This window comes from Ischnura elegans, chromosome 6, assembly GCF_921293095.1.
Source record: "Ischnura elegans chromosome 6, ioIscEleg1.1, whole genome shotgun sequence".
In the NCBI taxonomy this organism is placed as follows: Eukaryota; Metazoa; Arthropoda; class Insecta; order Odonata; family Coenagrionidae; genus Ischnura; species Ischnura elegans.
In genome coordinates, this window is record NC_060251.1 from 92,461,472 (window position 1) to 92,487,431 (window position 25,960).

The 25,960-nt window shown below is 38.8% G+C and overlaps 1 protein-coding gene across 1 annotated transcript in view; it reads left to right on the forward strand.

Moving 5' to 3' along the window:
* LOC124161183 (isocitrate dehydrogenase [NADP] cytoplasmic-like) overlaps window positions 1–25,960 on the forward strand; it is a 74,945-nt gene that overhangs the window by 44,485 nt on the left and 4,500 nt on the right. The window contains exons 2-7 of the mRNA XM_046537417.1: window positions 21,875–21,990; window positions 22,407–22,551; window positions 23,349–23,548; window positions 24,058–24,195; window positions 24,791–24,894; window positions 25,708–25,865. Coding sequence (XP_046393373.1) covers window positions 21,875–21,990; window positions 22,407–22,551; window positions 23,349–23,548; window positions 24,058–24,195; window positions 24,791–24,894; window positions 25,708–25,865 — 861 coding nt within the window. The remainder of the gene's footprint in view (window positions 1–21,874; window positions 21,991–22,406; window positions 22,552–23,348; window positions 23,549–24,057; window positions 24,196–24,790; window positions 24,895–25,707; window positions 25,866–25,960) is intronic.

Sequence of the window (25,960 nt, forward strand, 5' to 3'; positions counted from 1 at the left end):
GTATAAATTAGTATTTTTTAAATGTAATTTACAAAAAATAATGCTAAGGAAACCAAAGGATGAATAAAAATATGTATACCGCCAGATATTTTTTTCTAAATAAATTGTTCTCATGATAGGATGTTGGATCAGTAGTTCTTGCGAAGGCTCCTGCGGCGAGTAGTGTAAGCTGTTGTGTTTTTCGGGTTGTCCGCCGCGTTGTTTCAGGCATGATCAAGATGTTTTTACTAGCAATCCCGCCAGCATCTGAAGGTCAGACGTATTGTTTGAATCGATGGTAAAACTTCACTCCTGACCCGAAGATGGTGGCGGGATTTTACCTCTATGCGTCATCACGCATAAAAATAACGCGATGGAATCCCGAAAACCCCGACTGAGAGCAAATATGTATTCAAAGATAGATATATTCCAAAGATATAGAGCAAATATACAAGGAAAGAAGAGCGCATTTTGAAGGCTTAATGAAAGTGATATTCACTTCGTGTGCAGAAAGGATTCTCTGGGTTTTCACCAGGTACCATAAATTCAAGAGCAGTGTCTTTTCTAACGAAGTTAACCATATCTTGCGGACGCCAACACACTACGGAAGATCAGATCATATAAATAAAATAAGAGAGATAGATTGTAGAACAGACATATTCAGAATGTCATTTTTCCCACGATCAATAAGAGATTATAACGGCAGCGATAGAACTCATAAATAGATTGCATGACTTGTAGTGTAGCCAACTAACCTATGTAAAACTTAATGCATGTTTCTTAATTTTATTATTATTTCTAACAGCACATAGTAGTATAATTTGTTAGTATGCGTGACGTTTTTTGGACGGTGTGGTGTGCACGTGGGAGTCCAATTGCATGCTGGTGATTGATCGCCCCCTGCCAAACACCCTAGAGGTGGCTCGCAGGGTATTATGTTGATGTAATTGGCTGCATGCTTTCCGTCGTATCGAAGAACGAATTGCTTTTAATTCTCTGGGAATTCCTCAGAGGGGTCATAAGAGCAAGTCGTTCTTCGAAATGTCGTTTGACATGCAGCCAATTATCTGGTGGAAAACCCGAGAATCCTTTCTGCACTTGACGCCGGGAAAATCTTAGATCTTAGTTATTTACTTCGCCTCGCGGTGGAACTTAATAGCAACTGGAAACAATAAAGCGACTTTGAGACTGCCTTGTCTTGTTGGCAGCTTTTAATTCTGTCTCGTTGCAGCAGCCGGAACGGTGCGTTGTGCCGAAGTCGGTCACGCCGTTGTCCGTTTGGGCCCTTGGCATTTCTCCTGACTCGTGCTCGCTGATCTCGGCCCGGGTTGTCGACCGTCCAGAATTCAACCACGTCTCAGAGTCGCGAGAACGCCCCCTTGACTTCATACCTGCTCTCCGCCCTCAAATTTTCCAATCAATTAGCGCCCTCGGTATAATTTTTACCCGACGCGGTATGCATCAATTGTGATATAACGGAGCCGTTAAATAATTTCAGATACATTGTCTGGTGGAAGTTTATGGGTACTTTTCTTGTGTGCTTTTTTTAAGGTAAATGGTAGGAATAATAGTCTAATGAAATATTTTACTTCACCTCTCTTACGACCTACCTATCTATATCAAAGTTTCTATTCGATACAAAGTCCAATCCAGCAATTTCTTCCCTCTTGACTTACCTAAAAATAATAAATAATCGTTGACGCATTTCGTGTGTACATTAATCCCTCATTTCCTTTTTATTTTTTCTGTGATACTAAGTAACGATTTGTACTGTGAGAAATTCCTTAATACATCCAGTATGCTCTAAGACGATGCAGATTTATCTCGCTATATCAAGAGCCTTTCCGAGCAAAAGTAAAAAAAAAGAAATAGCCTCGTAGAATTTGTAGAAACTTCAAGTAATTTCTTTAATTCTATGAGTAATATCTACAAAAATTCCCTAGAATTTGGGCAATCGTTATTAAACATCCATTCAAGAAGGATGTCATTATTTCCCGGCGAACGGCGGTTGTGGATGTCTCTCGGGCTTTCCACCGCGTTAGGCACTCCATTTCAGCCGACGCGACGTTTCGATGAAGTATTTCGAGCCCTAAATGCGATGAATAATTATTTCATTGAAACGTGGGCAGAAATGGAGTGCAAAGTCCGAGAGACATTCACAGGGCATCCATTCCAGATGTTTAAGGTCCTTCACTCTAAGAACAGGCGTGAAAATATCCTTATTTTCGCGATATTTTCAGTTAATTATCCGTTAAAGACCGCGTCTCTTAAATGGACTTGTAAAGGAACAACAAACGCCTAAAGGAAGGCGTGCATTTAGGCACTTAGTAGTTGCCGCTCTCGCCGTGGGGAGTTTTCAGCTCTCTCCTGTACAAACTCACTCTTCACGGGCGTTAATTGGCCGGAGGCAATTTGAAGCCGCATTCACCCTTCTCATGATAATTTAAGACCGGGCTTGTGTGTACATATTCCTCGTAGACACCGAAGATGCCGAAAAAAAAGAAACGCGTTGCGCGGGAGAACGTCACTGTGACATCATCCTGGCATCGCACGAGACTGGGAACAGAACGAATTTAATTAGAACAGAATGCGAATGCGTATTTTTTATGAACGCTTCTTCCTCCAATCGGATTCAAGCGCAAAAAAATAAATACTTCCGGTATTTCATAAACGAAATGTTATAAGACTGGGATATAAATAGGACTAACGGTAGTCTTTAAAGCACTTTGAAATTTAAGGATGCGTATTATAGCTACAATAAGAGCCTCGTAAAGCTCTAGAAGTCTGTTGAAGGATCACAGTAAAACAAATATATCGATGCTTTCTTGATCTTCGTAATTGTTTTCTTTTCCGCACTCGCGCCAGACGCTCTTAAATGATCTGTTATTATGAAAGTGTTTTCTGAGTACGTCAAGAATATTTTCGTCCGAAATGGTGGGACAAAACTTGCAGTTTGAGAATCCTAGAAGAAGCTAAGCTTAATGCCTTGATCTTTTCAGAATAGACTTAATGCAGCGAAGTGTAGACTGATGCATATAACTATTCGAAACGCTCTTTTAAAGAGGGATCTTCCTCGTAATTTACCTTAAGAAAATCCGCCGTTCTAATCTACAGTTAGTCAACATTTTTTGTCTTTGATAGTCTTTTTTTTATATTCTAAAGATCAATTTTCCTCCGAAATTCATTGAGATATCCTCCGTGATCTTGAGCAAGAAGAAAACTTGTCGCCTAAATTATTTGCTATTTTAAGCGCATTTGGGGGGAATTTTTACGTATTTTATCCTTTTCTTCCTGTGAGATTTTCATCGATATTTTTTGTGTCAATGAATGGAATATCTGAAGATTTTTTTATCATCCTTATCAGGTTCGGGTATTTTTTATGCCATGGCGGAATGTGAATGACACAAGATTAGTTGTCACAAGATTATTCTGAGATATCTGGGTGGTCTTCTCTCATAGAAACGTTGGTAGCCCAGGTGACTTATAGGCTGTGTTCGGAGAAATCATTGCCGCATACGCTGTTGTGGACATGGAATAAATGAAACATAGCAATTCCTCATAAATATTTCAATGTACTTCACTGGTTTTACTGGAGTGTTTCCTTTATTTTATCTCCGTGATGGAAAAATGCCACCGAGTAGCGCGGGAAACTTTTTCATTCGCCGTGTATTCTCAATACTTATTTGTATGCGTATCAGTTTTTTTTAATGTTTCAAGAGGAATGAAAATGTAAGTAATGTGATAATTTCTGCAAAACATTATCAAATGCAACTTTGAATAGAATCATGCTTCCCCATTCCTCGCTCTCGTCGTATTGTCTCACTGTCGCCTCCCTGTGTTTGCTCTGGCTGCTACGATACCGCGCAATCGAATCCAGTGAGCACATGCTGTTTCGCGAGGGCTCTATAATCATAAAATTGAAACACGCACAGCTCGAGGTCTTGGCGTGACGCACTCGAATTCATTGCCGACCTGAGAAAATATTCGAAGAAAATTTTTGTTTCGCATTTGGCTCAGTTTAAAAAAACCCACATACTTCTGGGGTTAAGTCAGGGGACTGCTTGTTTGCCCTGCGTGGTATATATTTATTGAGTTCTTGCGCATCCGCCTGTATATAATGAGTTGTCTTCAAATCATCCCTAATCGTAATGTATGCATGGCGCGGCTAGTAGCAGAAAATTATGAAATCGAATTTTAGAACGTTGAGTTCTTGTTATGAAATCAATGGTTTGCGATTTCTTTTTGTGGAATGGTGACGTTATTGGTTAAAAAGTAAACTCTTTTGTATTTCACACAATATATTTACACAATAATATAGTGTGGTGTAAAACAAAGTTTACTTTTATCCTGCCCCGTAGAGTTTTAGACTTGAATTATCCCTAGTATTCTGGGCGTCGTCTTGGGTCTCTCAATCGGTCACATTGATACATCTTACAATTTTATAAATAGAAGGGAGCGGATATCCTTGCGGTTTCATTTTATGAGCGATATGTCTCCAGACAACTGCCACGTCAAATAGAATATAATTTCATAAAATACTTTGCGTATCTATATGCTCACGAATTGACAAAAACACCTGTAGGGCTTTATGTTATTATTTTTAGAATTCAGACATTTTTATGTATATTTTGAAATGAAAATCCTGGATAATCATTGAAAAAACAGCCGTCATTAATCACAGCGTAGCGAGGGCCCAGAAGTTAGGAGTTCAATGATTTTCATTCTTTTATCTGTCTTTGGGCTTAAAGTTTTCTTGCTACATTTTTAAAAATATTATTAAAGATTTTTTCTTGAATGATATAGCCACTGGTATGTTAGGATATATAATATAGCTACTGGTATGTTAGGATCTTGGAAGTTATAAAGGTTGTTTATCCCATTAAGGCTCAAGTGGTATAATAATCCTTTTAAGTGATACCGTTTATGATCACCCGTGATTCTGATAGTATATCCAATGTCTTGCTTGCAACACGGTCTCATGAGGTGGAGCATTACTCGTAAATAGAGACGATAACCAAAGGAGACCGGAGATGCAAAATGCGTTGATAAGGGTGATTAAAGATTCTGCATTGAAGGATAGGGTACTTAAATTTTGAGATAACGGAGATCCGCTTCAATGCATTGATTTAAGTTTGTGATATTATTTCTCGAAAATGGACTTTGCGGTAGTGGAAAATACGCTATCATAAAATTTTTAAAAGATTGTCCGTCTCAAATAAAGAAAAATACGCTGTGTGTTACGTTAAACAGTTATCGATTAAGAACACCCATCGTGAAGTATTAGTTAACACCAACGTTATCGTCGATGCTGTATCTTTAGATTGTGTATCTTTCCGAATGTTCTTCTTTATCCATCCCATTCTAATTTCGACACAAAGTTGGTGTTTTCCCATTGAATTTATCATGGTAATCGGAGGCGCAACTGATTACATATACCCTCTAACCGTTTCTCCTCTCACAGCCAATATTATCATCACCGCTCTTATCTTATCTGTTCCTTCTTGGTTAAATATGCCTCCATAATTTGTCACTATCGTTTGCTAACATCAGTAGAAATGGCTGGGAACTCGATCGAGGTCTCGTGTAAGGCCATATCATCACATTTTTCGTATACACGAATTTCGGCACTTCTCTGCCAAGTGACTGAATCATCATTCACAGCGTGCTTTTATTTGCGGATGAATTTAGATCCGTGTGTCTTAACTAAATTTTACGATTTTCAAAAGCGATTTTTTTTTACGGGACAGAAATTGGTCAATAAAATGCCTATTACCTTCAAAATATGTTTGCCTCGTAAAGTTTTAGTGGCAAACTCTTGGCGAAGGTTAACCATTTCCATTTTTCAAAGGTTGCAACCTTTATTTTATTCTGTCATTGTTTTTCTCTCAATTTAACCAGCTGCTTATTCTTAATAACAATCCAATTGAAGTTAGTATTTATTTCCAAGAAGTTGACCTTACGAAAATAATCTCCGAAGTAAAATGACCCATCGAAGATAGCTTAAGATAAATATTCTCTTTCATGGTGAAAATAACTGTCCATCGGAGTTAAAAAGATTTTTTTGTAATTTTCTTGGAATAAGAAAAAATTCTTTCTTTCCATTTGGAAAGCTAACGAGAATGGAATCGTATCAGATTATTGAACACTTACGTATGTATTTTAAAACTGGCGGATCACAGGAGTTAGTGTGAAGGGTCGTATTGTTTCCCGGAATATTTTTAACGGCTTCTATTTTATCATAAACATCCTCCATGGAGGTGACGTCACAGCCGTCTTGTTATTCTGAAAAACACCTACGGAATGCTAAGTTTTCTCCTCCTGGAATGCACAGTTCTATTTTGGAATCCATCCCGTTCTTCGCACGTAAATTATAGGCACCTGCTGTGTACATCTTCCCTATGTTTTTGTCGTCTTTCTTTCTCCACAATTCATGTCTTTCACGCTTCAGTCAATGAAATGAAAGCGTGAAATATTGAACGCCTTGAAAGCACTGCTACCGCCTGTGCCCTGAAGCTTAATTTTTTTCAGAAAAAATAGGCAAATTACGGAAACACATGTCTACGGAGACCAAACCATATTAATTGCTGCCGCCTTAGGTGAAAATCAACGATGGCTATCAACTTCAGATCTATGAAAACGAAATTTTTTACTTATTTAATTAAATTCATGATTTTCCAATTCGTAGAAAGTTTGTGATGAGTTGATACGACTAAAAGTGCAGCGTTTCCAGTATGTTACACGAGTTAGGATGGGAATCTTTACAGGAGCGTAGATCGAAGTATCGGCTTAACTTACTTAGGAAATTCGAAGAAGATATTTTCTCAGACGACGTGAATCATTTCCTTCGTTTACCGTCGTACTATAGTAGACGTGATCATGAGAAGAAAATAAAAGAAATAGACTGAAAAACAGAGATTTAAAATGTCATTCTTCCCTCGTACTATTAAGGATAGCAACTTTGTCTCAATTAATAGGATCAATGGCGTCACTCGCTAGGATGATTCATTGCATGTTTTTTTCCATAGTTCTAATCTTGCATGCATATGCTATATGAATTATTAATCATAGGCAATTTTTTAAAAATGAATATGCATCTACATTTAGCTAGAAGGGCTTATATTTTTATGACCGTGCGGTGTGTATGTGGCGGTCCTCTTGCATGCTGCATGTTGGTGATTGGTCACCCCCTGCCAAACACCCTATAGGTGGCTCGCAGGGTATTATGTACATGTAGATTTAGATGATAATAAAAAAGAAAAAAAGGTTAGGCTACCGTAGCAATTTTTTGGCCACGTGCTTGATAGTAGTATTAGCTCGCTTGGTCGATCGTACGTGCACCTCCAGATTTCTCTCGTGAGGACCTCCGCCAAATCCGGTCGTGCGGAGGCATTTGGCAGAGGGAGGCACTGCTTTGGGAACGGGCAGGTCGTGCGTAGTCTGCCACTCGCCCTCCACGTGACTCCGGGGTGACTGGCCCTCCTTTTTGCCATCGTGGTGTAGCCCGACCTGCTGGGCAACCGGCTGCCCTCGCGCTTTTGTGTATTGTGCCCACTTCTCCCAGCTGTTGAAGGTCGTCCCACTAGCAGCTGCCGTCTCCTTTTTTTTTCGTGGTGGCGGTGATGTTAGACGAGCTCCTGAGGAGACGGTTGGGAGTTACTAGTCTGCATCCATTCCCAGAAGAAAACCTTTGGGGACACATATCCCTCCGTCCTTGCCTTTCTTCTACCTGCGCATTGTCGTCTGCCGAACTGGATGACCGTAATGACTGCCGAACTACAACTTGTCGTTTGAGCGAGGCATGCTTGCGAACCTGGTTCGAACATTTGCTTCATATTTTTTCGAAGTTTCTAACTACGTTCTGTCTAGTTCAACAACGTATTACCTATTTTTTTCTTTCTCTTGGCCCCTTATTGATTTGTTTTTTTTCTTTTTCTTGATTATTTAACGTCTCGGAGTATAGGTCTAAGAATGATATGCAAACTTGTTTGCCAACGTTTCGATATATTTTTTTGTCTTCTTCAGGTCTATGAGTGAATTCAATACATTACGTTGATACATTAAGGCGTGAAATTTTACTAAAATGTTTTTACAACAATAAAATTCACTAACTCATGATTAACTTTGTGGTATTCTATAATAAGTTTTCTTGGATATTACACAATTACTTATACCACTTCTTTTTACAGAGCGCGACCCGGGTTCCAATGAATTATCATCATCTTCAGGCGCAAAATTGTGTGTTGGATATGCGCTCATGAATTTTTCGCCTGAAGATGATGATAATTCATCGATACCCAGATCGCGCTATGTAAAAAAGAAGTGGTGTAAGTAATTGTGTAATATCCAGTAAAACTAATAAAATAATAAATAAAAAGAATTCGATCGCCGATTATCGCTTTATTAAATATGTAATAAACATAACGAAACCGAATAACTGCAAATAACACAAAGTTGTGACAATCCCGGTGTACACTGTCGCTTCGTTGGATAATCTGTGGGACCGTGTAACCTTCATCATACCTTTTATCCGGCATTTTGCCCTATGCCGACGAAACGCTTGTGAAACTGGTGGCAGGCTACCAACGCAACGTAACAAAATAAACGATAAACAGATGACAAAATCGATAAAATTTTAAAACAAATTAACATCTCCGTATTTCTTTCGAAATCATCTTACGTTACTAGTGGAATAATCATAACGCAATTCCTTCAAATCAATTACTGATGATTCTAAGTATCGAAACCCGATTCTGATGAATGTCAATCTTATCTTGTGGTTTTCGGATTTTTATTGAAATGTATTTTCAAAAATACACCTTGCAAAAAACACCTTATACGTCAATTTAAATTTGGATATCGAAGTCATATCGCAAGTGGTTGGCATACTTTAGCTCCAATGCGTTCTCTCAGCGGGTACTCTACTTTTCAGTGCGTCAATTATTTGCTTCGTGCACCTCGTCGATACGTAATTAATCTCAGTCCTCCCTTCTTTTGCTTTTTTCCACGGAAGCCTTTCCATTTCTCTGAATGCGTCCAACTTTTCGGGCGAGAGGCCTTAATTTTTTTGGTACTCCGCATCGTGTCGTGCCGCGTCAGACATCCAGCTTTGTATCAAGGGCCTTCTTTCATCGGGGCAGACGGTGGAAGGAGGGGTTGGTGTGTGATATGCCCCTTCCTCTACTACCTACATCTCAACCATTTTAACTGTCAAACCCCTTCCTGTATATATGACGACAAAGCCTCTTATTCGAGACAGCCGAGTTAGATATATTGTATCTGGATGATTTGAGGATGAGAGATAATTTTCTTTGTAACCTTTGATATTTAATTATCGATAATGTTGTTTGGGAGTTGAAGATGGGAGGAGAGAGGGCATTGTTGAGAAGAGAGAAAAACGGGAAAGTTGATCGAAGTAGTGAGACAAAAGGAAACTATCTTAAAGAGAGGATTATTAGGATTTGGAACAAAAGAAACGTCTAACATAACTTCTTCTTCTATTTACGTTGAAATTAGACATTTTATATTAATCATAAATTTGTAGTGTTGTCTTCTATTTATTGAAAAACTCACCGTTTACTGGAGAAAATGTTGGCATCTCAGTGAACACTTAAACCAATTAAAATTGAACTTCCCTCATCATTTCCTAGTGAGACCTACTGCCTTACATTCTATCTCAAAAAACCTATTTTCTTTCTTCCCCATCCCCGCTTACTTACCATTCTTCCCTCTTTTTTACACGGCTGTCGAAAATATCTCTCGCCCCATCCTTACCTACTGCCTCTTCCGTTTATCAAAGCTACCTCTCCTCACCCAACATGTCCAGCACTTCGTCGTTCCTCCTCCTCTCCGTCCACTTCACCTTCTCCATTCTTCGCCACACCCACGTATCGAAAGCCTCCAGCCCTCTCTCGTCCTCCTTCCTAAGTGTCCATGTTTCCACACCGTTAAACGCCACCCTCTATATCAGTCTCTTCAGTAACCTTTTCATTAAACTCTTACATCATTTAGGCTTTATTTTGAAGTGTCGATCAGCGGTTCCCAACTGGTGGTACGCGTACTCCTTGGGGGTACTCGACGATCCGGTCGGGGGTACGCCGAAAATAATCAGTAATGGCGGACGCTGCTTTCCCCCATATTAATACAATTATTTATAGCTAAAAGTGTCACCTACCCGTCGTGAAATTATGTTATCAAATTTGTACGTTACATTTTTGGGAGTAAAAAATTAGTTATATACATATAGAGGGGAAGGGGAGGAAAAAGAAGTTGGGAACCGCTGCTGTAGATGATTTATTAGTCGTTTCCGACCGACAGCAATGTCTTCGGAACCTTTCCTGTTCGTAAGTACCTTTAAATTGTCTTTCATTCGCTGTTGTTCTTACTGTCATCAGTGTCCCCTTCATCGAGATACGGTATCTCGAACTTTCAGGAACCCCTATCACGCCGTCAGCATGGCAGCCCTATGCCGTGTCTACACTAGTAACTTAAGTGACTACTTAAGTTGGCTCTGTATTTAAGTTGGTAGTGTAGGTGTCACCAGCTTCATTTAAGTACACCTCCACTTAAGTCATCTTAGAACCCAACTTAAATTGCGTAGGCAACTGTTTCCGCACGGTTGAAGTTCTTCATGTGTTGTAAATGGCACATAAATACCCATCTCACATCATCCCGTTGATTATGTTCTAAGTTGTGCTGTATTGTATGATGTGGTTATTGAGCGTTCTATTACGTTAGTTAATTTCTAGTGTTGGGGATATTAATTCGACGAATTTATTTTGTAGTGTTTCTCATCTTATTGTTGGTTTTATTTCCGTGAAAACTAATTGCTATGCCTGTTGCTCACGGTGAAACTCGATTTATAAAACTTAGAAACGTTTTAAGGAATTTTAAGACTGACAATGAGACGACGGCAGAGGATCCGGTAAAACAGTTTATTTTCCATGGTGTCATAATCGAAAATAACGTAAACGAATGCACTCAGTAACTTCCCACACTCTGTTATTGAAACTATTGCATAGGGCTTTAATGTTAGTCCTAGGGATGCCGAGGGAGATAAGATGTGGCGATTTCATTGGACGTGGGAGGAATTAATGGTTGAAATTTAACATCAATGGTTTTAATAAAGCAGTGGAATTTGACTAGCAATAAGTGTTTTTGTTTACGTTATGAATATGTCATTCCACGAAGTCACGCTTAGTAATTCTAAATTCCTCTGGCTCCATCACCTGTCGCCATATAGCGTTCCCTCAGGAACTGAAATCGGTCTTTCCTTTTAACCTTCTGAATCCAAAATGGTTAATTCACGGAGTTTGGAAGTTTATTTCAAATAACAGTCGCTTTGGATCAAAGAATCACTAATTGCTCTCCTAGACCTTCATCTGTCAACATAACTGTTTCCCGATATAGACAATCACGGTGCTGAAGTCGACTTAAAGCTCAAGTGTAGCTACCGCACCACATTTAAGATTATATTTAAGTGAAGTCACTTAAGTTAAGTGTGTAGTGTAGACAAGGCACTACCCCACTACTCTGCCCTGCCCCTCCTCCCCACCCCTTACTGCACATCCCTTTGTGGTGTCTCCCTTTTTTCCCTCTTATGCTGCCCTCCTTGTTTGTGTCTTGGCCTTGAGACTGGTGCTAGCCCGCTTTCGCCGATCGGCTAATTTTGTTGGAGCGCGGGAAAAAGAGCAGGGAACGAGAAGAGAAGACTCGGTCTGAAATCCCGGATATTATCCAACGAGCTCCTATTTTTTAGCGCCTCCCACCCCCTCTCCAAGTGTAGTTGTGGCGACTGTGGCTACGTGCTTGATACGGGCAGGACAAAGGCCAGACAGTGGAATTCCCCCAATGGGCGCTCGATCCTGCTGTCCTCTTCCACGCCAGAGATTCTGCGCGAATTTTCGTTTGTCATTGTGATAGATTTTATCAGCACTCCACATCTAAATGCTACCCCGAAGATCGCCTAAAAGGCGTGTGGCACGGGGTGTTAGGACACCAGCCGTTTGCACTTAAAAAAGAAATGCGAAGTTACGATTAGCATTTATTAAAGTCCTTTTTGGTACGGGGGAAAACGAATTCCCGTATCTTTCTGTTCGGCTAAATATCTCTCTCAATTTATCGCTTCTGCCGGACGTGGAAATATAGTGGGGCTTTTAAATTATGTTCTCCGTGTCGCTCTGAAATATATCCGTTATACCATGCGAGATTCTTAAAGATAGGTTTCTAATACCTTGCGAGTGGAAGTACTTCGAAGAATTGGGAAGGGGCGAACACAGATAAATTCAACAAGTACATGAATAAACGCAATGATTGGCCACCTACCACGTCATTCCTGGAAAAAAGTAGACTAAGAAAAGATTAACTGGGGGAGATTTTGCTGGATGAAGGGACAATAATGTAAAGAGACTGCCTGACTGAAAGAAGATATTTGGATGCCCTCCTACCTTACGGTTGAGGAGAAAAGAGGAAGAAGACCCTGGGAGCCATCTTCATTCCCTAGGTTTTTTGTCTGGAGTTAACTTTTCACCATTGAGGACTACTTTATTGCATTTTTTTGTAATGAAGAAAAATGATCTTAAATTCAAGTTCGTATATGAATCGCTAACTGCAGAAAGGCATCATGTACAAGTTGGACGTATTGGTTGGTGTTTAAGTTGTTGCTAAGTGCAAGACTAAATTTTTCTTACTAAAAGGAGACGTGTCATGATAATAACACCGAGAATATGTTTCCATAACGATTTACATTAGGGATTCATATACGTGGATATTATAGCCTGCCACCGAGCACATATTTCTCCAAAAGAGACGAATGAGCCGAAAGAGCTTCAGAACGATTAAAAATTAAAGGTCAGAAATAGGATATTAATAGGAAAATACGTTGGTCAAGTTTGAGAAAGTCATGCCTGAGAATACAATTATAGTTTTTTTCGGTAATCCTTATGTAGCAGTGCAAACAAGTTCAAAAGTTTTTTTTTTTTTTTTTAATATTTCGTCTTCGAAATAATTCGGAGAGTAATCATCGCCGAACCTCTAATTAACATCTTCGGCGGAGTTGGGAAGAGTTTCAGTGTTAAACATACGTATCTCTCGTTTCCAATAGTGGATTTTGATCGAGATCCTTTGACAATGGCGTTCGAATAGAAAAAAAGAATTTGGTGCATCATAATATAACGTTGCCGAATATTTAATAACCATTCTTTTGCAATTACATAAAATTATAGCGCGAAAAATTAATCCTAATGAGTGTCTTGTGAGGGCGCGGCCATCCAGGATTATGATTATGCTCTTCGAAGGGCTCTTGTTGAGTCGTTTTCTCGCCAGGCTTGTGTTTTACTCTAATTTTGGGAATACTGTAGTCGGTGGCGGATTGAGGTAATTTTATTCAATGCATTCCGGTTCACCTTGATGTTATGCAACACCTCTAAGAGTTTGTTTGTTTAATATGTAGCTTTTTGATACTCTTTAATTGTCTTTGAACATTGTTTGTTGAGCTGGTGTAAAAAAACTTTCATTGCATTGCCACGTAATTAAGGAATTCCGGGGGGGTTGCGGCCGTCATCACCCGCCCCCTAATCCACTGCTGAATGAAGTCTTATATCGATATCATCATCCAAAGTCATTTTATCAGGTTAAACCTTTTGATCAATTGAATGTATTTTCTTACATTGCTCTTTTGTTCGGAGCTGGCGATCATTTTACCCGCGCCGAAGAATCGGAAGAAGAAAGCGATTGATAGCAAACCTATCGAGGCGGAATGGGCGTGGAAGGGAATGTCATTGATTATCGAGCGAACCCTTTTGTGGAATCGGGGCAAACCCTGTCCCCATCGACCAATGGCTGTGGACGAATTTGGAGGTCGGGCTCTGCATCATCGACTCGTCGGAACTCGATTGCGTGAGGTCGAACACGTGGTGAACGTAATCGTATTTTTGGATGAAAATTTTCACCCGCCAAGAAGAAAACCTGTATTGCGAAGTCGTTCAGCTTTCCAGTTGGCGGAAAAAAAAGATCGAGTTTGAGAAAGGTTTCCAGGATTGGAAGAAGCGCTGGCACAAATGTATATCTAATGGGGACTATTTTGAAGGCGACAAAAAAGCCTGCCAGTCATATAAAATCAGAAGAACTAAGCGTGATGAAGTGGATTTTTCCATGTTGAAAGAAACACGTGCAATATTATTTTATTATTATAGTATTCTACCGATTAAGGTAGGTTTTCAATGAGTACTTAGGAAGCATTCTGTTAGCTTACCCTTCCTTCAAGCACTTCCCTCTTCAATTCACAATAACGCCTACTCCCTTTCATTGTATGTGACATAAGAATCCTATTCTTTACCGTCCTCTCCCTCGTCTACCTATCATTCTACCCTCTAACACAGTTTTCAACATCCCCTGCCCGCTAAGTACTCGCTCCATCCATACTTCGTCTCCTCCGTATCTCATCTAAAAGTTGCCTCTCCTCGCCCACCATGTCTAGCGCTTCTTCGTTCTCCGTCCACTTCACCTTCTCCATTCTACGCCACACCCACATCTCGAATGCCTCCAGTTTTCGCAATTTTCTATGATCGTGGAAAATTTCATGTTTGTTTCAACCCTGCCAAACACCCTAGAACTTACTCGCGGGGTTTTATGTAGATGTAGATTAATGTAGACGAATAAATATTTTTTGTCAAAAAAACTAAAATTTCCGTTATTTCCTGAACACACTTCGTTCACTTTTTCACCGTATCGTTTTAATTTTAAAAGATAATTAGCGCATCTATTCGTACCCGATGCGGGAATTCGGTTTTGAGTTCGAGAATCAAATCGTTCGTTTGAGAAGTGCTCACCCGCACACGTTCGTCGCAATTGAGACCAAAAAATCTGCTCCAGCTCGGTAATTCGTCACCGGAGACAACTTCGGGGTCAACAGGGAACGTTGAACAGTACTTTCACCTCGGCCAGTCGTTCGTGGAGGTGCTGGTTTGCGAAGCGGTTTCGCTCGGCTTCGCTTTCCGATCCACGGCGGAAGTTGTCTAGAAGAGGGTGAATTGATTTCTCTCGTAGCCATCCCGTAATACCTCGCTTCTTGGTCCGGTGTGTATTTTATTCGATTGGCGATCGTAGCCGAATTAATTCGTGTTTAAGCGTGGCATAATTCGCAATAAGAAATCAATTCATTGCAAAAACTCCCAAGAAAAAAACTCAATCCGAAACTCTCATTGACATTTTCGACAACTGCAAAACGATGAAGAGTTAATTACCCCACCCCAAATAAATACAAAGAAGATAGCCAATGAACCATAACAATATCTTGTCCCTCATAAAATAAGTATTGGACTATATTACCCGAGTGCGGCGGAATTACTGATTTTTTCGCGAATACAAGCCTGCGGACGAAAATTAAAGTAATTATTTAAAGTATTATTCTTCCTTTCGATGGATGCAAATATTTAAGACTGCCTACGCTACACGCACCAGGTCCTGCGCAGCACGGGGTCACTTATCTCCGAATTTCTCGAAACGTCTTATCACATGTGGTTTTTTCCATTGGATATATCAACACATCGTGCGTTTAATATATCCAGGAGAAAAGTATGCAATATCTCATTAAAGTAATATTTATTGATATTATCGTGACATACATGTGTTTCGTTGCAAGAAAGATCAGGACCAATTTGAAGGGAGTCGACATAGTAGTAATTGTCTCTTCCTGCATGATGAGGATGGTAAACGACAAACGTGCAAAGACAGTGGAGATCTCCTCTGATCAGTGGCGGCTCGTGAGTCAAATGCCTGGGGGGGCGCACTCCACCGGGCACCACTCCACTTTTTTAATATTTCGTGTATTTTATTAAGTTTTTACGGCAATCTAGGAATAAAATTTAGTAATGCCATATGTTCCGTTTTTTCAACAAAAATACCTAGTTTTCCTAATAAAGCTTGATTAATAAATACTAAATGCGGTAGACTCTCGTTCATGCGGATCCGCTTAGTCCGGACTCTCGATTATACTGATCAATGATCTTGAAGAATAAAAATATAATTGCTGCGATATTTTGCAAATACAAACGAAAATACGTAACTTTAGGTTTTAGCGCCTACATTCTTCGTGCGGATATGCCCGCAATACACTTATGTTGTTCGTTTTGCAATCATAATGCGTTATTTGTCAAATCTATTCGACATTTGCAAAGATTTAGGTAGCAATGACACTTGTAACACCTGAGGAGGGAGGGGAGTGTCACTGACTTCCACTAGGCAACAAACACTACTAGAATGCGCGCGCTTTGCTGTTGTAGATGTAAACTTTGATTGCGGTGTTCGCGTTGCTTCTTGAATACAGTATGATTTAAAATCAATAATTAAATATTTCTCACACATTTTTAACAAAATCTGAAATACTCACATGCCTTTAGTTATATTGCACATCTTTCTTTCCTTTTGTCCAGCATAGTGATCAATTACACGTTCGTTGAAATCAGCGCCGGACAACCATTTCTTTCCGATTGAACACATAGCAAGGGCACTAGTCTATAAATAAACAAGGGACGACACAAAATGAGCCGACGAAAAATACGACCAAAAAGAACAAGGTGCAAGGACACAGATTTGGGGACAATTTTTCCGTATATTTCCCTAAAACAAAAACGAGCACTGTTGATTAATTCAAAATTGTCTTCTTGAATGTACACTTAGCACTAAGAAACTTCTTAATCGGCAATTAAGCACAGTTAACTCCTCAAAAATGATGTCTGAACTCATTTCACTCCGTTCTTAAGGAGAGTCTTGCGTTACTATAAGGAAGACTCAAGGGAGATAGAAGTCGTGGTCCACAAATGATGATTCAGCTGAGGGACGAATTTAAGGTCAGCAAAGGCACTCAAGCAAACAAAAGACGTCACGCACCATCTCCTTGAGTCTAAGATTCATATGTGGCAAACACACGAAACGCCAACGGGTCGCACTTGGAATAACCATGTCTTCGAAATCATTGCCATGATATAATAGAAAATAAATTCTAGATCGTAAAAGAAGACGGCTCTGAACCACAAATAGGAGCTGTAAGGATCTCCGCACTGATATGAACTCTTCGAAGCCACTTAAATCAGACCCAAGTGGACATTTTCCGTCAGACAGCTACCGCTCTGCCGCTGAGGAATTAGGTGAACATGAATTAATAGAACAAGGACGGCTAGAAAAATGATGAACCTACACACAAAAGGTGCATTGTACGCGAAACTTCTTGACATTCATTGAATGACTCTATTTAAAGTCACGTTTTACGGGTTAAATCATGTTTAATCCTTCACCCTATCACGCACGCACCTATTTCTTAAATTATAAATCAGTGGGGAATGTTAACTGATTTTTCCTAATACTGCAGGTCTTTTGATAAATTTATCTGAAAAGTAGGTACCGCATTTCTAATCATCGGGAAGATATGAATACATTGTTCAGGCCTAAACATTATAACATTAGTTTCCCCAAGGTTCTTGAAATTCGTAATCATAACAGAACTGTGGCAAATACTCGAGAATAGTTTTCCTACGTCAATACGGCCTTTAACTGGTTGTATTTTATGTGTTCCGGAATTCAAACACCAATAAACGCAAGCATAATGAGATAATTTATTTTCTGTAGCAATACTTACCAGTAATTAAAAATTAAAATCGTATAACTACACCCAGTACAGTGACCATTCTGATTCCGTACGTCCCTTTTCTGTGGCAACACCAAGTAGACGCCAGTTTATACGCCCGCCGGCCTGCGCAGCGATGTCAACTCACACGTCGCTCTGCGCATTCTCGGACGACGTCCCAAGACCTTCATAAGACACAACGTTAGACGCGTCATAGCACCAGCGGCCCCCACCACTACCACTCTCCATATAACTGCATGGGGATGGATTGGGACGTTCTGGCCAGCGCCCCACGGCTACAAATACGAACTTCTCGCGCCATTTCTTTTCGTGTTTTTCCAATACTTTCGATGTATGGGACTGAAAAAACACTTTGATAAATTAGATGTTTAATTATAAATTAATGGATATTTATTTTTTTTACTTTTTCAAATATTTGGGAGGGGCGGCGTCCGAGAGTCCTTATGGGCAAGCCGCCACTGCCTCTGATCCATCGTTTTGAACTAGAAAAGTAACATTGAGCAAGGACCCATTAAATATGTAATTTCGACTTCTAGATACTTGTTTAGGCTATCCTACCGTTGGGGTCTAACCGTTTATTTAAATTTTGACTACAAAAACTTGATTTTAGAAGGATGTGCGAAAAAATGCACAGAAAAAATCAGTCGCCTTGACCGGGATTTGAACCCGGATCCCTCGATTTCCGGCGGAGTGATTTAGCCAGTTAAGGTACCGAGGCGTCATTCTTCTCTGTGGAAATTTCCCAATCTCCCAATAAAGATTTATCGGTCAAGGCGAAGGATTTTTTTCTCTGTGAATTTTTCGCACAAGCTGTGAATTGCTGATGACTCCATAAAGCTATCACCGTATCTAGTCCCGGTATACTTAAATTATAGGAGGATGACCGTGAAATTCAGATTGTAAATAGTTGAATCTGAATGGTCGTGCTCAATTTTGGTCGTTTTGGTAAACTTAATTTCATATCTTCCCTCAATGAGAGTTTTATTTGCCTGAACTTTTAAGTGTTAGTTTTTTCTTCTAATGTACAAGTTGGAAAGTTAAATATAATTGAGGAGCTTTTGTCTTCGCCCATGTATAACTCTTCCGCCGAGAACTTGGGAGCCGCGCTGTGTATCTCGGGCGCACTATCTCCTCTCCACGTCATCGGCTCAAACTCCCACGCGGAACTGCGGAGGGAGTCTACTGCGGATTATAAACGAGTTCAGCAACACCCTCCTCCTTTACCCACTCGCCTCGTCGAGCAGTCACCTCTCTCATCATTGAGTACGTTGCTCCTTCTCTAACTCGGGATCGCCCATAATAATTATCTAATTAAGGGGTCCCTACTTAAATTTTTGAACTTTATCATTAATGTTGACAATATTAATTGCTTATTGTGATCATGTGAAACCCTGGAAACTGAATAAAAAATTATATGCACACCGTCAGGTTCTATAGCATTAAGAGTTTTAATTTGGAAACCACTTATTACGGAAATAATTCCGTCATATCTTGCTTTTTTCGCTCTACAATTTTAAAATTATTTCAGTGCAAGTTAGCAAATATTAACCGCGTGATTCATTTTATAAAATTGGTGAACTGCCTTCCTGTAGTAATATTTGATGTCCTAGTACAGAGGCCTCTGGCATAATTTTTAAGAAAGCTATTCATTTTGTGGATTTTTGCATGATAAGGGATAGTTCTGTTTTTTTTATCGCCTGATCGAATTTTTATGAATTAAAAATGTTGATATTTTTATCATTTTTAATCCGTTTTCTACCTTTTTCTCAAAGCGAGTAAGTGTGAAATTATCACCATTTTTCTTTCGGTATAGATAGGTCTACAAGTTTTTTTTAAGTACAGTTTTTAAAAAACCTCATTTACCGTTAGCGCTCGAATGATAATAATAAATTCGTATTAATTGAGCGGGATTGGGACAAGAAAATCCCATCTTCTATGTAATCCCACGTCATATATTAAATATAGTAACTCTTGAAATTAAATCAAATCAAATTTGAACGAAGAGAAGTGGAAGTATGCTTTAAAAAACCGCAGAGTGAACGAAGTTACTTTTACTAAGTGAAAAAATATGTGGAAAACCTTAAGATATTTACTCTTGTCCTGATCGAAAAAACCCACAGCAGGAAAATACCCACACCAGAAGGGTGGCGTGAAAAACCTGCGAAAACCCACTGAAATGGTGTTCACCCTCCGGTAGTAGCTTCTTGAAGGCCCATATTCCCTCGCTAGCCCTCGTTTATGGACCGCAAGGGCCTTACATCTACCACCGTTGAACCCCGGTTAAATTGCCTTGCAACCCTGAGTAGCGTAGTGGCCTGGAAATACATGGCCCGTGGTTCGATTCCCGGTCTAAGGGATTTTTTTCTCATGGCATGTCTAAATTCCTTACCCTTTCACTAGTCGCACTTAATGACGTAAGTAACTGCTCCCGTCCAGTCACCTTGGAGCCCCGCAGCCTCCCTATGACTCTTACCCACATCCGTCCCCCACCACTGAAATACCCCTATCGAAATGCTCCCGAAAAATGTTGTGACTACGGTCTTGATCTGATGACGTCACAAACTTTTCAAGTGGGCGTATAATACCGCGGCATTTTATTTGCGAGTTGGTGGCTACCTGTAGAAGACTTTTACATTCACTGGAAATATGTATCCTATACATTTGTCGAATTCGTGAATTCAGTACCATTTTGTGTTTGAGTGAGTTGCCCTATTTGAACGATCCTATCTATCCTATGTTATTGCGCTACGCTATATGATCCTTCTTGTTGCATTAACACGGAAGTTCATCCTGCTAATGGCTGCTGTAACCGCGTGATAAAACTGGAATGGCAATGCAAAGGAATCCACAACCTGCTCTAACCTTCAGATCAGCGTTAAAGCCGCGCTTGCTTTAAAAAAAATGTATTATTTTCAAATCTGTCGCATGGGCGGCAATGAGATTCATGGTCAATTTTTAAATGATTTTTTTCTCTCGTTAATCAATGCGAATTTTATGGAATATCACGAGGGAGGTGAAAAAAAAACATGTAGGTAATTTTATTCTGATTCTAGTGCAAAAATTAGGTTATTTTTAAACCCATTGTTCGCAATTTTATTTTATATTCCCTAATTACCATTGGAGTGTTAGTCAATTAAAGATTACTGGCTATTTTCCACCTATACTTTTATTTGTGGAAAATTACCAGTAACTTTTGATTTACTAGCATTTTGGAATTTTGGATAAAGCCTAAAACAAATCTCAATTCACTATTGAAGTATATGGCTGGTTAATGTTGATTTGTATAGAGAATTTTTCAAATTACTCGGCCTCTCTCCCCTCCCAAATTGGAATTCCCTTTTCTGTGCACAATAAGACCAGGGGTGTCATAATGACGGAACGCCGTTCTGGCACAGGTTAGCAAAAGACATAATAGTCGAATAACACTATTATCATATTTGTTGCATCAGAATTTCTAATATATTCATTCGTAACGAAAACAAAAAATTGTTATAAATGTAAATAATAACTTGCAATAAAAAACAAACAGTAATATTTCACTTGTAAAAAAATTATAGGAAAGTGCATTCCGGCACTGCTGATTTTGCCGTTATGTCACTGAATAAGACCTATTCCCTTTAATCCTATTCTCTTCCACCATCTCCCTTGACCACTCATCCTTCTATGAATGATTAATGGTACACGTCAAACTACCCATCAATCGAACACCTACTTGACTTTCTCTCCATCCATCTCTCTCTATCCACTCTTCCAAAGCCTCCTTGTTCTCACCTTTATCCACGTCAATTATAACTAAAAGAAATCATGCACGTTCCACTGCTGAAAAACTTTATTTACTGACACTAGGCATTTTGATGCTTTCATGTCATTTTCAAGTGTGCTCTTGTCTCCATTTCAAGTGGTTTGCTGTGGGAGACTACCTATCATAGTAAATGGACGGAGAGGAAAGAGCTTGGACACCCTTGAAAATGATGTGAAACACATAGTGTCAGAAATAAAGTTTTTCAGCGGGAGATTTATTTTATTTAAAATGGATCAGTTTCACCGCATCAGCTGTAACTGCCAGTTTCATTCCTCCATTTACATATTTATTTGTCATTAAGTACTATCCTGTACATTTTACCTGTCATCTGCTTTTTCAATACCCTCTTACCCAAGTTTCTTGTAATCAACTCCTTCTTGTCTCTAACTTGTTAGCAATCTAATCAATGTGACAGAAATATTTAACTTAGTTTTGGAATTTTTGTATATTTTCAGATGGCAGCAAAAGCAGGATTCATGTCGTCAGGCCAGTGGTGGAAATGGATGGAGATGAGATGACTAGGATTATTTGGGAGAAGATCAAGGAAAAACTTATCTTTCCATATGTGAAGGTAACATTTTTCTTCTATTCTCACACATGTTTGGGGGGACACATGTCTCCGTGGCCCCCCCTCCCTCCCTAAATTTGCCCATGTGCACACCATCAGGTTCCTTAAGAGTTGTAATTTGGAAACAATTATTCCAGAAATAATTGTCATATTTTGATTTTTACACTCTAAAATTTTAAAATGATATCAGCGGAAGTAAGCATATACTAACCATGTGATTCTTTTTACAAAATCTTCCTATGTGAGCCATCTTCCTATTGTCATATTTGATGGCTTACAATTAGTGCAGAGGCCTCTTATGTAGTTGAAAGAGTCCCTTTTATTTGTTTGTTTTGCATTGATTTATATTTGTATTGCTCAGTTTCACTTACATTCCATATATTGAGTCTCTGTCTCAGTAAAACTTATTTATTTTAAAGGTGGAGTGTTTGTATTACGATCTGGGGTTGCCGTACCGTGACGAGACCAATGACCAAGTCACCTATGATGCTGCCTATGCTGTTCTCAAGCATAATGTTGGAATTAAATGTGCCACCATTACTCCTGATGAGCAGAGAGTTGAAGGTAATTTTATTTCCATAATATTACATTATAAAAATCTCTAGTTACCGAGTTATTTGTCTTCATACTGCCATTTTAGAACATTGATTCTCTCAGCTTTTCCTGGTCATTAATAAAGATATGTGGCCTTCAGGCAATGGCTAATGGCAGACATTTACCTCATCAACCTCTTCATCTTGTAATGGAACTTATGACTCAATTAAGATGTTGAACTCATAATATTGTCGTACATTTTGTGATTTACCACTTCCCTAGACACACATTTTCTCCAAATAGTGCTTAAATCCCTCCATTCAACACTTATTTCTAGTTTTAGCCCAGATAATGAAGAATTTGATGTTTTTATGTGGTAAGTTACTTTAAGTAAGCTTTTAGAGTAAAGTAGGACCTTGATTATTTGTCGTTAAACCAACCATTTTTTTAATTATGCCTATCGCTTTCATAGGGAGTCCCTCCAATCACTCCCTCTCTATCACTTTTCCTATTTTCCTTTACTCTCACTTTCCTACTCTTCCTCACTTCACTACAGTTCCCTAGTTTTTCAATGGAATAGTTGTAAAAGACAAAGAAAGCAATGCAAATAAAATAGTATGCATGGATCGCCTGTTTGCATATAATCATTTAAGATTTCTCCTCTATAACAATGTATGATTGAAGTTATACCGTATATTTTGTGGAAAACTTAAATTTGGGCTCACACAATACTAGTTTTATGTACTTTGGTGACTGACATCTATTTTCACTTTGCAAATAATAGTCATTTAATTACCTTGCGTGCTTTTTCTGTGTTTACTTTTCAGAATTCAAGCTGAAAAAGATGTGGCGCAGTCCCAATGGAACCATTCGTAACATTCTTGGTGGTACTGTTTTCCGTGAGCCAATTATTTGCAAGACAATCCCAAGGGTGGTACCTGGCTGGACAAAGGCCATCATCATTGGTCGTCATGCGCATGGTGATCAGTACAAAGCGACAGATTTTGTTTGCAGCGAACCTGGAAAGGTGTGTGCTCGTCTCAAATCTCCGCATTTTCGTAATGATATGTGTACTTACATATCTCTCTTTTAGTCTTGCTCTCTTATCTCTAAGCCTCATATTTTTTCTTTTAAGATCTTGAGGAAAAACTATATTTCATAATGGAGAAAGCCCTATAGAGAGTTCAGTGTATGATAAGTGTACAACAACCAAAATAAAATGTTTCATTTATTTAAATTGATCAAAAAACTATTTAATCTTTTGGTGAAAAACTTGTAATGAGAGAAGTTTTTTGTGCCATGTATAGTGTAATTATGTCTTGCTTAGTGGAATTTTTGTGCGGAACAAAAGCTTGGATATTTTTTCATGACTCAAATGATGTTATGCTTATCTGACATCCTACCATAAGTACATCAGTTATTGAGAGGAGACTGATTCTATGGCATAAATTAAGTTTATCTCTTCAAATTTTAACATGTGTAATCAAAATGTTCTCAGGAATTTCTAAATTAAGTGTTGTATTTTTCTTGGAACAGGTGGAACTAGTCTTCACTCCTGATGAAGGAGAACCCCAGAAAGTGGAAGTCTTCACCTTTAAGGGCAAGGGAGGCGTTGTCATGGGAATGTACAACACTGAAGAGTCTATCAAAGACTTTGCTCACTCAAGCTTCCAGGTTGGAATTTATTTGAAAATCGATCAATTCAATGATCGGGATAGATTAACTCAGATATTTAGTCCATAGTCATTAAATTATCATTTTTGTCTAGCTTAGTTTCTTTTGAGGCACGTTGTATAGAGTCCTGCAGTTTTCTTCCATAGTCCTGTCTTGCCAAAACTTGTCAATACATTGAGGAAACTTTTGTGAATTCACCAATTCATTTGTTTGGATTTTATGTTATTTTGTGAGGAAACACTTTTTTGGAAATGTTAACAGAACGGAAATAATTCTGTGTATAGTCAAAGACGTACAGAGTAAATACATACTTTCAAAAGATTGAATCAGTAGCATGAAAGGTGGTCATAGCATTAAAATCCTTAAAAAACAATTTTACAGAAAATTAAGCTTCCCAAAAATAAAGAAGCTTAGTACTCTTTGCAGTACTAATGTTTTCGATTACCAAAGCTATGTGAACCAAGCATATTTTTGTTTGAACTCATGGTTTTGATTTTTTCAGCTCAAATATTAATTTTGACATTGATTAAATGTTAGTCCTCTTGTATAAATTATACTTTGAGAATTTTGAAATAGAAATCTTTTTGCTCCTCAGGTGGCCCTGAAGAAGAAGTGGCCTCTCTACATGTCAACAAAGAACACTATCTTGAAGAAATATGATGGTCGTTTCAAGGATATCTTTGAAGAGATTTATGAAAAGTAAGTTGCTAATTTAATGCCATAGTTTTCCCTTAGTACCATTCCTTATTCCTATCATATTAAAATCAGAGAATGTATTTTATGTATAATATTTCCTTATTATGTACTTTTATGAGATGAAAAAATTTGAATACGTACTTTTATCTTTCTAAAAAATAATCTCTCTAAACATTGAGGTGGGAGTAATTGTTTGGTTAGAAAACAAATATATTTATCAGTGATGTCAAAATTAACGTCAAATTGATTTTGTAGAAACTGACATGAATGCTCACCAATTTAATTTTGCTTGTGTAGTTTTTAACTTCTTCCCTTCTCTCCTTTATTTCTTCTTGCTATTTACGAGGGTTTTATTAAAAAATATTTTCCCGTTGCATCCCACACAGCACATGGTGACCAAAGGGCAAAACAAAATAAAAAGCGGTGAACAAAATTCAGTCCTAACCTAAATGTTTCCTTTGAGCGTCTCTGTATTGGACACCTTTAGGATGTCCGTAGGCAGTCTTTATTACTCACATGCGGACATGCAGTGGATATCCTCAGGAAAAAATGTGGACAGCCTATGGACATCCACATTTGACTTGGCGGTCATTCACTGGATGTCCTGTGCATGTGTGTGTGCTGTGTAGGATCTCTCCACTTCACCTTTTCTGTTTTCCTCCACACCCACACCTTGAAGCCCTCTAGTCTTTGTCCATATCTTTGCACCGTAAATTGTCCTAAGTCCTCCGAATAAACCTATCTTAAGTAGTAGACTTCCTTATTAATATATAATAATAATCCTTGCTAATGATTTATTTCATCACTTTTTTGTAGGACGTACAAGGCTGACTATGAGAAGGCTGGTATCTGGTACGAACATCGCCTGATTGATGATATGGTCGCTCAAGCTCTAAAATCCAGTGGAGGTTTTGTGTGGGCTTGCAAGAACTATGATGGTGATGTGCAGTCTGATATTGTTGCTCAGGGTTATGGTAAGAACAAATATTTTGCAGATTAAAAGCGTAGTGTCATTAAAAGCTCATAAAAATATGGTTAGAACTGTATGGTGATTCAATGTGCTGATCAT